Source organism: Diabrotica virgifera, chromosome 9 (genome assembly GCF_917563875.1).
Source record: "Diabrotica virgifera virgifera chromosome 9, PGI_DIABVI_V3a".
In the NCBI taxonomy this organism is placed as follows: Eukaryota; Metazoa; Arthropoda; class Insecta; order Coleoptera; family Chrysomelidae; genus Diabrotica; species Diabrotica virgifera.
In genome coordinates, this window is record NC_065451.1 from 158,661,321 (window position 1) to 158,676,912 (window position 15,592).

Consider the following 15,592-nt stretch of genomic DNA (forward strand, 5'->3'; position numbering starts at 1 on the left):
TGTGTCACTAGTCAAGTTTGACTGTCAAGTTTGATCAAATAACTGTCAATTATTTGATGGTGAGACGGGGCCTTCATACTCTCTGGAGTTTTGCAGCAGCTTCGACGGGATTTTTGTGTACTGCTAGGATTGCAGTATTGTCTGCAAAGGTGGTGGTTGTTGTATCACGATTTGTGGGTAAGTCGGCTGTGTAAACCAGATACAGTTGTGGTCCCAGAACGCTTCCTTGCGGTACTCCTGATCTGATGGGATATAGTTTTGTATAGGCTGACTCAAACTTCACTTGAAAGTATCTTTCTGATAAATACAACTTAAGGAGTGTATATAGTTCTTCTGGTAAGTTCTTTTTCAGTTTATACAACAGTCCTTGATGCCAAACTTTATCAAAAGCCTGGCTAACATCGAGGAATGGTGCTGAACAGTAACTATTTTCTTCAAATGTTTTATTTATAACGTTGACCACTCTGTGAACTTGTTCGACGGTACCATGCTCTTTCCTAAAGCCAAATTGGTGGTCGGGTATCATATTTCTGTCTGTTAGTATTTGTAGAAGTCTTTTTTTCTATTATTTTTTCCATGATCTTAGACATTACTGGCATTAAACTAGTCGATATGAAGTGAGCTCATTTGGAGGTTTTTCTGATTTTTGTATAAGGATAATTTCCGCAATTTTCCATTGGATTGGGAAGTGTTTTAGCCTTAGTACCGTATTACACAATTGAGTTAGCATTTTAATTGCTTTGGTAGGTAGATTTTTAATTACTTCACCTGTGATTAAGTCATAGCCAGGTGCTTTCTTTTTTATTAGATTATTGTTGATTATGTTTTGAACTTCTTTGGGTGAAACGTGTAGTGTGTTTTCTCCTGTCGGGGTTTGGTTCTGTAGGAAATTGTAGATTTCTTGATCGTTATTTGTTGCAGCAGATGGTATAGGTTTGAAAACTTCTTCTAGGTATTCGCCGAAAATTTCTGCCTTTTCATTGTCTGTTCTGGCCCATGTTCCGTTTTATTTTCTAATTGGTGGGATATGACGATGTTGCTGTTTTAATTTTTTTGTAGCCTTCCACAGCGCATAATCGCTGGCATCTGACGGCGTTAAATTTTCTAGGTATTCTTGAACGCTGTTATTTTTTAGTTGTTTTAATAGTTCCTTCAATTGTCGTGCTGCTCTATTGAGCCTTAACTTATTATCTGGATGTCTAGTTTGCTTCCAAGTTCTATTCAGATACGTTTTTTCAATTATTTTTTCTCTGACATTTATTGGACAATTAATTTTTGTTTTGCTTTTGTTGGTGGAGGTGTTGATTTCCATGCAGCTTCCTGAATCGTTGTTGTGTAATTTTGGATTTCTTTTTCTAGTTCTTCTGGTGACTTTAGTGATACGTTTAGTTCAATATTTGCTTCAACCATTTCTCTGAAAGCTTGACAGTTGGTTTTGTAATTGTGCAACTTGGGCAGAGGTTTTTTCTTTAATTCCTGAATGTACAGTTGCTACTATAGGAGTATGATCAGACTCTATATCAAAATTTGAATCGATACTTAGATATCCCCTTGAGGGCCCTTTTGTAACAAAGAAATTTAAACAGTCAGGAACTTTCTGCGGGTGGGATGGCCAGTATGTAGGCTGATACGTAGACAAATGGTCCAAGTGTTGTTCTGATATAATTTGATGTAGTACCCTGCCTCTTCCAGGAGCGCACAGTCTTGAACCCCAACTAGTATGTTTGGCGTTATAGTCTCCACCTGCCAGGAAACGGTTACATCTTCTATTTCAATGGAGACTGCTTGTAGATCTGGTTGTTCAATCATTTGTAGAATATGGTGTTTTATACCCTTTCTAATGATAATAGCTGCTCCAGCACTGGCTCTTCTTGCTGCGTCTGGATGGGCAGCATTGTACATTAAATAGTTGGATATTCTAAAACTATTTTCTGATGTTAAGTGAGATTCAGATATTAAAATTATATCTAGGTTGTGAAATTTTAAAAATTCCTCAATTTCATTCTTCCGATTTATGACCCCATTGGCGTTCCATAAAGCTATTTTAAATATTTGAGCCATTAATTATTGGATTTAGTGTTTTGCTGTACTAGATCTCTCAAATGTATTATTTCCTTGGTTAGTTCAAGGATTGCTTACTGTTGCTTTTCTATTTGTTGTTGAAGTTGAACGTTTTGTTGCAGGAGATAATTATTTTGCTGTTGAAGGAACGTGGTGAATTGATTGTTGACTGCGGTAATAACTACCCTGTTTATATTTTGAACTTGATTTTGATTTGAAGCTGCTTGTGCATATGTTTTCATCTCTACTGGAGCGTGTGAGCTGCTTATAGTGTTTTGTGATTCTTGCTTTTGTTCTTTTGGTCTTGTCACTTGATTTTGTACAGCCACACTATTACTGGAGGGATATCTTCTATTTAAAATTTCAAGGTATACCTGACAACCTTTATAATTTGCAGGATGTACTCCTCCACATAATGCACATTTTGTTGGATTGCTATCCTCCTTTTTCTTTTTGTAGGTACGGTAGTCGTGATACTCAGCACATTTCACGCAGCGAAATTGTTGAGTGCATTGGTTCCTTGTATGTCCATAACTTTGGCATCGTTTACATTGCACTATAGTTTGCTTTTTGTGGGGTGTTTCGAATCTAACGACTGCATTTAACAGTTTTGAGATTTTACAGATATCACCGTTATTTCGATTTCTCTCAATGTCAATAAAGAACAAGTTTTTGGGTGATTTTGTTTGTTTGTCATGGACAGTCATTATTTGTTTTACCTTATGACCTTCGTCTGCTAATGCTGCTGTTATGTCTTTTGTGTCTGTGCTGTAATGTATGTTTCATAAAACTACTCTGTACGATTTTTCTTCTGGTAGTTTATAGGTATGCCTGACGATTTTATTGTCGTCCAGCAGCTTTTTGATTGTTTTGTAATTGTCGATAGTATTTGTCTGAATTTTTATTTTGTTTTCTGATAACAATTTGTAAGCAAAATCTGACTTAGATGAGCGAATTAATGTTAGAAGACCTGGTAAATTTGAGACTCCATATAGTATAAAAGGAGGAACTTTATCTATTTCCTTTTTTTTATTATTTCTTTGCTCTGTATCATCTTCATTTAATAGTGAAGAAAAACGATTTTGTGTGCTAATAGAATTTTCAAATTCACTTACCTTTACGGATTTTTTTTTCATTTGTGGGCTGTTGCAATTTCTTCTCCGCTTCTTATATTCAATTTTTTGGAACTCATTTGGTTGAAATTCTTCATTATCTGAATTTTCTTGCTCCATTTTTTCGTTTTCTGACAGTGAGACATTTCTTATTTGGTTTTGATTACTAATTCACTTACTGGCACAGTCACTTACTGTCACTTGCTGTTGCGTTTAGTAGATTTCCATTTCCGACATATCGACTTATTTCGTATGCTTTAAATGATGACGCACGGGTAAAGATTCGCGGACTCAACTGTATAAATGATTTGCTACAGATAATATTTATTTTCATACATACTAGTATATTTATGGTTTTCCCTAATATGTGCTCTCCTGAATATAAAATTTACCGAATTATTGGAAGTATCGAAAAACGATGTGATTAAGACACATCGTTTTATGATATAAACACTCTACAAACTCTACATGGTATACCTATACAAAAAATTACCTTTAAAAAACCTTTAACGGCATTTAAATCATTTACTAAATAATTAAGAAATTTTTATGCTGCCATATCTGCTACTGCAATTAAAGAAGAACTGGATTTATCTGATAAATGGATTGCATTAAAAAATAGGACTGATTTTATAGCAGATCGAGTTAATGATAAATATGTTCAGTTTACAGAAAATATGAAGGATCATAACATTGTTAATCTAAGTGATAATGAATATGAAGTAACAAGTGACAATGTTGTTGATACCGTGAAAACTTCACCTCCGTGTGGTACTAAAAAATGTAAAGATTGTATAGCTTGTTGTTACGCTGTTTTACATAAGTACAACAATGTACAACTTATATAAGTGTGATTATCCAAATTTAAATATAGTACATAAGCATTTATTAATTCTTTCAATAACCCAAGTATCTTGCGAAAGAAGCTTTTAAACGTTGAAATATACTAAAAAATCGGTTAAGAAGTACATTAATACAAGATCACTTGGAAACATTTATTCTAATGGCTATAGAAAATGAAGCTTTGTGTGAGCTTAAAAATGATGAAATTATCGACGAATTTGCTCAAAAATCTACTTTAATGCGAAAATTATTCATCGAGATATAATTATTTTATAAAATACCTAATTGTAAAAGTATGTTTAGAATATTGAGTTGTATTAACATTTAAATATAGTTAAGGGCATAGGCGCAAAATTTAGCCTGTCAAAATGTTCAATGGTCAAAACTAATAAGTATTTTTAAAAAATTTAAACGCAAAATAAAAAATGCGTTATTACCGAGGGACGAAAGTCCCTTAGAATAACCAAAAAGTTTCTTTTGAATGAGATATTTGAAAATTAAAAGTCACACTAAATTTTTTTACCCCTTATTATTAAAATAAACATAGAAGTTTTCAGGGACTTTCGGCCCTCGGCAATAACGTAACCTTTCATTCTGCGTTTAAATTTTTCAAAAATATTTATTAGTTTTCTCAGAATTCGAAAAAAATGAATACATTTAAAACACATTGAACATTTTGACAGGAGACATTTTGCGCTGTCCTTAAATTAAAGTATTTGCACTGTACTTGTATTTTTGTACCCTCTTGTATAATTGATTTACTAAAATTCAACTTTATACACAATTAAAACATTCTCAAAATCATTAAATGTGTTTGGTAAAGAATGGGCCATAGCTTAACCTTAGATTCCTAAGCTTAAAATAGGTTGATTTAATAGGTCTAACTTACCTTAGTACGAAAGTTGATAATAATAACCGAAATACAGGGTGTCAAACTTTTATTTTATTTATTCTTGAATATTTCCTGACAGGCATGGGATAACAACACGAAATTTGGTAAGAGCATGAAACACAACACAACACATGAACAACAAGAAATTTGGCATTTACGGCAAAGATATAAACAATAGGATCATAATTTTTAAACCATCACCTTGTTTTGACTTCTTTCTCCACACCAATTTTCATATCTTTAAAATACTCATAACATATATTATAATAAAAACTATCGATAATACGACTACGAGTGAAAATTGCCAAAAATAGCAAATTCCAATCAAAAATTAGGTTGGAGAAAATGTAATCCCAAAGTTCAAAATCGGTATACGTTAAAAAAATGCATTTTCTCGGCTTCCCATATAGCAATTTTCTTCATTCTTTTTTTGTTCCCAAGTAACTCGAGTAGAGCCATCTAACTAACGCATTATTAAATGTCAAACTTGCTTTTGTTTTGTTATAATAGGGTAATTTATTTATAAGAAAAGAAAACTACATATGTTCCTGTTGTAGATTTTTTTTAGATAAACCTACTACAAATGTACCTTTTAACAATAAAAATACAAATATTATCATTTGAAAGCTATATAATTATTTAAACAATCTTTATTTAAACAAATTAAAAATTACAGTGGAACCCCGATAAGTCGGCCCCCGATAACCCGGAAGTCCGGCTAACCCGGACCGATTTTCATCAGATAAACATTTTGATTTTCAGTACATATTTTGTATTTTGACAATAACACCCGTTCTGGGCGTCGAAATGTTAATAAAATTATTTTTTCAATTTAATTGTGGCTTATTTTCCATCAAAATAGTTAATTATCAGATAAAAATTTCAACAAATAAAAATGTATGTATGTAATATAATATTTGAGAGATAATGTGTATTTGTGTAATAATTTGAACTATAGATAGTAAAAATGACTCATGGACACAAGCCGGCAGAAACAACAGGCAATGGTCTGTATTATTCCTTTATTTTTTATTTCAAACTGTGTTAGCATTGTTTAAGAAAGACTATTTAAAAAATTCTTTTTTAATCAATGGTCTTAGTTTTCACTGTTCTTAATACATAATAACAAAACATCCTTCCGATTGTGACTGTATGAATACAGTATTGTGGTATTGTTCGCTTCGGTTTGCTTTGCTTAGGTTTGTGTTTGGGTGTTTTTAGTAATTAAGATGTGTAGGTACTGTGCATATTTATATATATTTCATGTTATTTCAATTTAAGAGTTTATCTGTAAGTATACCGTATTTTATTAATTTTTACCATATTCTCCGGCTAACCCGGATTTTCGATAACCCGGATCGGCCGCGGTCCCGATTAATCCGAGTTATCGAGGTTCCACTGTATTGTTATAATAAATTCATTAATTTATTATAACACAACAAAAGCAAGATTGACATTTAATAAGGCGTTAGTTCGATGGCTCTACTCGATAATAAAACACGATATTCGGGCGCCATTTTGTTTATAAAAAAAGTAGCACGCTATCTGCAGACTTTGCATATCTATATTATTAATGTATATGTTACAGTTCAAGTTGATTCTCAGTTAGAGTTGACTCCAACTAGTTGGAGTCAACTCCAACTGAAACGAGCAGTAAAAGTTGATTTTAAAAATTTAAATCGACTTTTACTAGTTGGAGTCGACTCTTCCTGGATCGATTCAGTAAATGTTGATTATACGAGAATCTCAAGTGCATTTTTAATGAGTGTACGTTTCTTTGTTTTGACCGTTTCAACTACTTATTAGTATAGTCTGTAACGTCGCCCCCGTTAGGTAAATTATTCTGATTCGATTTTTTGCACAAACTTACTCAAAGAAGTACATCCGTATAACAATCCTTATAACAAATACACAGGGTGTCACGCGGTACCGCGGTCGAAAAATTGTTTAACCAATTTCAGTAAAGTCAGTCAGTAAAGTGACACTTTATCGAACGAGTCTGATATTACGAGCAGAGGAACAGACGCGTTCGATAAAGAGTATTGAGGTGGTGCGTACAAAATTGTATCGTCAATCATAAAAAACATTAACACTTACTTACAACTTTGAGGAAGTTTTTTTAATTTTAGACGAAATAAAATATTCGTATGACAGTAATGACAGTAATCACAGATGACTTTTGCATGATGGCCGGTTTTGATGTTTAATCGATAGTTTTATCAATATTGTATACCTACCTAATTACTAAATCTGTAAAGTTTTCATTTATTTTGTATGAATATAATTGCGAAACACTACACAATTTGTACTTTTTGACATACATTTTTATTAATAATAAGATAAATTTTGTACAATACTTTTAATAATTAAAGTAAATAAATTTTAATTTCACTCAAATAAATAATCGATTGCTGCCATTGACCACTTACATTCAATCTCGGTTAATTTGATTAATTATCGCGGCAGGTAAAGTAACATTCTTCTTTCAATACAACAAAGTGTTACTTTACTGTCGAAAATGAGGGCAAATGAGTACAATAATGAATGATTTTAGTGACGTTTGGCGATAAACAAATTCGCAAAAATACACACACCGGCAAAATTAGCCGAACACCTTAAAAATGGGATATGTTTGATGTCTCGAGTTTCCTAAACCACTGATCCGATTTGGATGATTCTTTTAGTATGTTATAGCCTTATTATTTAAGAATATCGTTGTAATAATATTGTTGCTAGACAGGTAAATATCATTTTATACCGGGTGTACAAATCATGCTGTGTTTTTTCTTAAAGTTTGGAACACCCTGTGGAATATTCTAGCACATGTAAAATATTAAAATTAACACTCGATTGTAGATTTGGGCTTTCTTAACATTTTTCTTTTTGATTCATTTACTTATGTGTGATAATAAAAAAGTTATGTGCGTTAACAACTATCCATGTTTTTCATCAATAAATCCTCATAGTAGGGGAGGAAAGTATACTAAATTTGCAGTTACTCGAGCTTTATGGGAACCTATTGGATTGTGAAGAGTATGTGCTAAAATCAGAAAAAGGTTAAGTTAAATTTTTCATAAAGTGGGGGACTTTTCATTTTTTAATTTAATTTTCCATTTGAAACAATCATTTTTCTCCGATTATAGCGCTATCTATCCATAATTAGAAAAAATGTGTCAAATAAAAGTTGCTTATTTTTACGTGAAGAATCCAAATCTGCAATAAAAATTGGGGGCTCCTATTTGGAATTTTAAATTAAATCCCCCGCCCACCTCCGTGGGGGTTCGTGACACCCCACGGAGAGGGGAGGGGGTAAATTAAAAATTTTAAATACGAACCCTGCGATATTTCGCGAAATGAACATCAGATCGTAAAACTGCAAAATACACCTATTCAATATTTTTCAAAAATCTACCGAATGGCACCAAACACGATCCCGACGGAGGTGGGCTGGGGGGTTACTTTAAAATTTTAAATAGGAGACATCTGTACAAACTGCAAATTTAGCATACTTTCCTCCCCTACTATGAGGATTTATTGATAAAAAACATGGCTAGTTGTTAAAGCACTTAACTTTTTTATTTTCCAACATAAGCAAATGAATCAAAAAAGAAAATGTTAAGAAAGCCTACAATCGAGTTTTAATTTTAAAATATTATATATACTAGAATATTCCACAGGGTCTTCCGAACTTTAAGAAAAAAAGACAGTATGATTGTAACACCCGGTATAAAATGACATGTACCTGTCTAGCAACAATATTATTACACCGATATTCTTAACTAATAAGGCTACAACTTACTAAAAGAATCACTTAAATCGGGCAACAGGTTTAGGAAATTCGAGACATCAAACATGTCCCATTTTTAAGGTGTTCGGCTAATTTTGCCGGTGTGTGTAATTTTTTCACTTCGTACAAATTTTATTAGATCTGTTGGGCCTTTTTTCCTCTAAAATTGACTGTTGTCGAGTTATTAGCTATTTAAAATTTGAAAAACCCCAAAATAACCATTTTCGAGGTTAAATAACTCGGTTAAAGATAATTATTGTGAAAGTCGAGCGAGCGGCCGTGGAGTAACGGCATAATCGCTGGCCTCATACGCCAGTGCACGTGGGTTCGAGCCCTGCTAAAGACAAACCATTTTCATTTCCAATAATGACACGAGCCGTCTCACCGTGCCTCGGAGAACACGTTAAGCCGTCGGTCCCCCTGGGCTAGTGTACATCGACACTAGTTACTTGAAACAGGGTTAAAGATGTAATTGGCGCCGGAACTGTCCGAAAGGCAAAAATGCCATACGATATTTTATATTATGAAAGTCAGAAACTAAAAAAAAATCAAAGATTAAAGCTACTTCTATAAGATCCTGAAGAAATTTTTGTCATTATTTCATTAATAAGATATTATTTTTAATTATCAACAATGAGCGCTAACCGTGTATTGAGGGCGGCCGTCAATGTGAGTGCGAGTGAGATTCGCCATTGGACGGCTGGAACGGTGCATCTCTTTAGCACTCACCATTGACGGCCGCCTAATACGCACTTAGCGCTCATTGTTAATAATTAAAGATAAAGCTTAGTAATAAAATAGTGACAAAAATTTCTGCTGGATCTTGTAGAGGGGGCTCTACAAGATTTGGTCACTTTCTGACTTTCATAATAATGAATTTTAACCGAGTTATTAAGCCTTGAAAATGGCTATTTTCGCATTTTTCAAATTTTAAATCGCGTATAACTCGACAACAATCAATTTTAGAGAAAAATCACAAAATACTCAGAATATCCCAATTGCTCAGAATAACCCAAATGATCTAAAAAAAATGTTCGAAGTGAAAAAATTATTTTTGTGAATTTGTCTAAAAAAATTGTTTAAACAATTTATCGATCAAGGTACTGCCTGGCACCCAGTAGATTTGTTATAAGGACCTCTTTTTGAGTAAGTTTGTGCAAAAAATTCAAATCGGAGTAATTTACCTAACGGGGGCGACGATACAGCCTAGACTAATTTGAACATGTGTGAATCGGAATCAACTTTTACTAAATTGCATTGGGAAGAGTATACTTTTCCTAGTTGGAGTCTACTTTTACTAGTAAATGTTGAATATAAATCTTCATTTTATATTTATAATCAACTTTTACTGAAACCAGCCGTTAGAGTTGACTCCAACTAGTTGGAGTCAACTCCAACTGGATAATCAACTTGAACTGTAACATATACAATCATAAGATTCGATTCCAGCAATAAAATTGCTGGTAAATAACTTTTCCCAAAAATGGCCTATTCTCCGATAATCTGCCCAGACTATCGTGCCAACCAAAAGTATTCCTATAACCGGGATATTCTAATAACCGATCATTGGTTGCTAGTATAAACGTTTAGGGACCTCAAATTTCTATTCCTTAAACCGAGATATTCCTTTAGCCGGTATTCTAATAAGCGGGTTCGACTGTATTACCCAGAGGACGCCAGATACGTCTTTCAGCGCTTAATTAATACGTTCAATTTTTGTTATTCCCCAATCACGTACTTTTTGAATCAAAACTTTTATTCTCTTAATATTTTTACTTAAAACAGGTATACTACTTTCATCTCGCTAAACTCAACTGTTTTCGAGATAAACGCATTTTAAATCTGCGATACAACATAATATCTTACATAATATCACCCGAAAAATAAACTTGAGACCATAATAATTGTGCCAGTTCTCATATTTATGTCATTGCGTCGCAAATTCCATTTGAAGAAATTTGCGATACATTTTTGTAAATTTTTATGGTTTTAAGTTATTTTTCAGGTATAACTATAATGATATAATGTAAAAAAAATTTGTTGCCTCGCAGATTTAAAATGCGTGTATCTCGAAAACGGTTAAGTTGAGCGAGATGAATGTAGTATACCTTTTTTAAGTATAAATATTAACAGAATACAAGTTTTGATTCAAAAAGTATGTAGAGTGGGTAATAAAAAAATTGAACATATTAAATGATCGCTGAAAGGCATATGTGGTGCCCTCTGGGTAATACATCATTTTTGGTGTCGAATTCAGATTTCTCGTCCCAAAAAACCCGGCTTACCAAATTTCGTATTATTATTCCATGCCTGTTAGCAAATATTCAAAAATACATAAAATAACAGTTTAATTTTGTCACCCTGTATTTCGGTTATCATCAACCTTCGTACTAAGGTAAGTTAGCTTAAATCGACCTATTTATATGTATACCTATTTATATGTGTAATCGACCTGTATATATATTTTATTCAGGAAATTATTGTTTCTCCCTTACTGCATACAATATTGTCATGATCGTGATCTCTCTTGGACCATCACTCCTAGTGGAGTATTGGGCGCATCTGCGTTTCTTGGCCGATAGTGTAAGACGGCTGGTGGCTAGCTCAGCGCGTGATAATGTTTATTATTTGTAAGATTGTTGATTCTGAAATAAAAAATATAGCAAATTTAATAATATTTCATTTAATTCAAAGTTTTACTTTTTATGTCAATTTTAAAATTATTCGTTAATTTTGGCGCGCATTGTATATTCAATTCACATTTTTTGTACAACATGTCCAACATGTGCAACATATTTATACCATTTACTACTTCTGCTGATTATTTCAATCATTTTCCTTTTTACTCAAATAATTACATTATACTTGGTTTGTATTTTAGGTTTACATCTCCAAGATGAAAACAAAACGGAAATCATGGAGAAACTCATCCAAGATTCATCTTACAAAGGAAATGACATGATTCTCCACACTGAAGAAAAAACACTAAATAAAAAAATGAAAGTTGTGAGTGGAAAAAGACGTTATAAATGTGAGATTTGTTTTAAGCAATGTGGTCAAGCAAGTGATTTGAGAAAACATTTGAGAATACACACTGGAGAGAAACCATACAAGTGCGAAATTTGTTTTAAGCAATTTACTACAACAAGTGATTTGAAAAAACACAATAGAGTGCACACTGGAGAAAAACTTTACAAGTGTGAAATTTGTTTAAAACGATGTATTACTTCAAGAGATTTGACAAGACATTTAAGAGTGCACACTGGGGAAAAACCATACAAGTGCGAGATTTGTTTTAAGCAATTTGCTGCAAAATGTAGTTTGAAAGCTCATTTGAGAATGCACACTGGAGAAAATCCCCACAAGTGTGAAATTTGTTTAAAACAGTGCATTACTGCAAGTGATTTGACAATACATTTGAGAGTGCACACTGGAGAAAAACCGTACAAGTGTGAGATTTGTTTTAAACAATATAGTCAAGCAAGTCATTTGAAAATACATTGGAGAGTGCACACTGGGGAAAAACCTGAAAAGTGTGAAATTTGTTTTAAGCAGTTTTCTCAAAAAAATAGTTTGAACGCTCATTTAAGAACGCATAGTGGAGAAAAACCTCATAAGTGTGAAATTTGTTTTACACAATTTAGTCGAGCAGGTGCATTGAAACAACATTCACGAGTGCACAGTGGGGAAAAACCTTACAAGTGTGAGATTTGTTTTCAACAATTTAGTCAAGCAGCTTCTTTGACAGCACATTTGAGAGTGCACACTGGGGAAAAACCGTACAAGTGTGAAATTTGTTTTAAGCAGTTTTCTCGAACACATATGTTGAAAAAACATTTGAGAGTGCATACTGGGGAAAAACCTCATAAGTGTGAAATATGTTTTAAGCAATTTACTCAAGCAAATGATCTGAAAATACATTTGAGAGTGCACACTGGAGAGAAACCTTACCAGTGCGAAATTTGTTTAAGGCAGTTTTCTCAGAAAATTCATTTGAGTAGACATTTGAGATTGCACACTGGAGAAAATACTTAAAAGTCCCAAATTAGTTTAGGGTCATGTGTTCAACAATGAACCACTCAAAATTTAAAATTGTCTACATCAGCCCCCTTTTAACCTAGAAGCACGAAATTGTAGGAGTATAAGAAACACATATTAGTAATATATTACACATAATTTGGTTATCAATAAAGATTAATGTTTTTGAGTTAATATTGTTTTTTTCCTTTAAGTGTCGTTGGTTCATTGTGTCCCACGGGTGGTACACAATGAACTAGTGCTGTGTACGCAGTGAACCAAACTATTTTATTTTAAACATACCTAATAAAAATTAGTTTTACAGAAACTACAGTAAGATTTCAAAGTTTTATTGTTTAAAAGAAAAATAATAGGTGAAAACAACAACAAAATTGAAGATAGGTATAATTCCTATCTGATATTTAATAAAGAAAAAGACACTAAACGCAAAATAAGATTGTTCTCGTTTTGTGCTGCCACATAGTTTTGGTATCTGCAAAATATATTTCACATCTTTCTTGTTGACGGAAGCTATATCGGGAACATTGGGCATAACAAAACTGCTCAATATATTTATCCTTAAGTCTTAAAAATAATATGCAATATTCCCCATCTTGTTCTATTTGTAATATTTTCCCCACAAAATATACTATTGACCTTGGGGGATGAAATTCTACCAGGAGATAATCTTCTACGTTAGGGTTAAAACCTTGGGTACTAACCAAATTTGGAATTAAAACTGGAAGATCTTGTTCATACTATTCACTATCACTGTCACTCTCAAGGGAAATATATATTTCATCCTCCTCTGAATCTGTATTATCGTCATTAACAAATTGCACTCTCTTCTTAGCTTGCCTATTTTCATATATTAGCTTTTTTCTTTTAGCTTCAAACCTTTCTTCTTCAATAATGTTTTTTTCTGGTGTATCTGTGGCAATGCTTTTTTACTTTTCTGTTCTTTCTATTATTTTGAAGAGGTTGGGCTTTCAATGCAGGCATTGGAGGAGATCTCCTGGCCAGTGTATAGAAGATAATTCGAAGCTGCTGCACAAAATAATTCATGGACAAATGAACAGAAGGCAACTGCTCTCATATTAACACTTCGAGGTAAAGCTGTAGAAATCCTCCAAAACATTCCAGAGGATGCACAAAAGAAATATGAGACTGTCGTATCGGCTCTAGAACTAAGATACGGCAGCCAATATTTGAAGCAAGTATACCAGAGCTAACTAAAAGTGCGTATCCAAGGCTCCAACGAATCTGTGCAAGAATACGGAGCAGAAGTAGAAAAGATGGCACGACTCACTTGGCCCGAAGCCTCTGAAGAGTTTCTATACCAGTTTACCATCCAATGTTTGCTTGATGGCCTGCGCGATGTAGACCTCCAGCAGAAATTACGACTAGGAAGAGGACGCTACCAAATATTGAAGGACGCTATTGTGGCAGCATTGGAGTACTAAGCCGTGAAGAATGTGTCCCGCTATCAACGCAAAGTCCATCAAATAAGAGGTGTTGCTGAAGTGTAAGAAGGCAATACAAATACGTTGTCCCAGGTGTTTGCCGATCAATTCGAGAAATATCTTGGCCCAATAGCTGAATCTTTGAAGCAAAAACGTCAGGGGCGCCCAAAGTGTTATAATTGTGGATTGTTAGGCCACCTTCAACGTGATTGCAGACAACGTACAAGATCAGAGGACAGTAGGCAACCTCCACAATATCAACGCAATTCGGAAAACTAAAAAGTCAACGTCAAGGGGCGCACGTTCGCTGACCTGTCCCAAGCTGCCAGATTCTCAATATCCACAATAAGACGAAGTAGTGACAGCTTAGTTGCCGATGGACTTCTCAATGGCGACAGATGCAGTTTTACCATCGATACTGGGGCAACTACGTCAGTTATGAGTAAACGTTTACTGGATCTGTAATCTACACGAATAATATCGAAACCTCGAAAACATAACTGTTTATGGGGAAAGTTGCGTAAAAATGGAGCTGGGACACATCGAGATAGAAGTTGTGGTCCTAGTAGCCGACATCATAGACGAGTTCATCCTAGGTGTCGACATTATGTCCGAACACGGGTTTATTGTAGATGTCAGACACAGGACCTTAGTCGTCGGTAATGAAGAAATTCTACTGTCCTCCTCTAGAAAGCAGCACAATGGGCTAAAGATGTTGGTAGCAGAAGACGCGAAGATCCCACCTAACAGTGAAAAGATCGTGGTTGCACAAATTGATGCATTTCGCGGCTTGGAAGCCATGTTATTAGAACCAGATGAGCAGATTCATGAGGGCGTCCTTGTGGCCAGATGTTTGGTAGATGGAGATAAGAGGGGTGTAAAATCAAAGTCGGCAATCTCCCATTTCCATAATTTTGGAAAACCGCGAAAAACTGTAGAAACTAACAAAATTAAATTAAAACAATAAAACTGATGAAGAATCATATAAAATTTGGTTTGTGATGGGATGTCCAGAAAAGGGAGCTTAAAAAATTATTTCTTTTCCTTTTTTTTTATTATTTTAGTTTGGAGATTGCCGTTTTTGTTTGCAATACTTTGAGATTGACGGATATGAAATGATCTATAAGGATATTGCAAGTTTTGAAATTAATAAAACATCATTGTGCCGGTTACTTAGTGAAGAAAAATATATTTTGATATTGAACAATAATAAAATATGTAAAAGCAATTTATATGCATATCACTTAAACTAAAATATCCGGAAGTTCGGGTATATATTCACAGGTTTCGACAGAGTTCACGACATTCACAGTTGATCACATGCGAGCGCTACTTGGTTCTTATTGGCCGCAGCGGAGATTGCCGTGTTTGGTAATCACTCAGTTATGGAGATTGCCGCTTTTGGTCCCAACATGAA

The 15,592-nt window shown here is 33.9% G+C and overlaps 1 protein-coding gene across 2 annotated transcripts in view; it reads left to right on the top strand.

Moving 5' to 3' along the window:
• The window catches only part of LOC126891748 (zinc finger protein 664-like), a 56,649-nt gene extending 43,742 nt beyond the window's left edge, over window positions 1–12,907 (top strand). For both annotated transcript variants that reach the window (XM_050661035.1, XM_050661037.1), the window contains exon 3: window positions 11,577–12,907. In XM_050661035.1, the coding sequence (XP_050516992.1) occupies window positions 11,577–12,730 (1,154 nt within the window). In that variant the 3' untranslated portion in view covers window positions 12,731–12,907. The remainder of the gene's footprint in view (window positions 1–11,576) is intronic.
• Window positions 12,908–15,592: the final 2,685 nt, after the last annotated feature.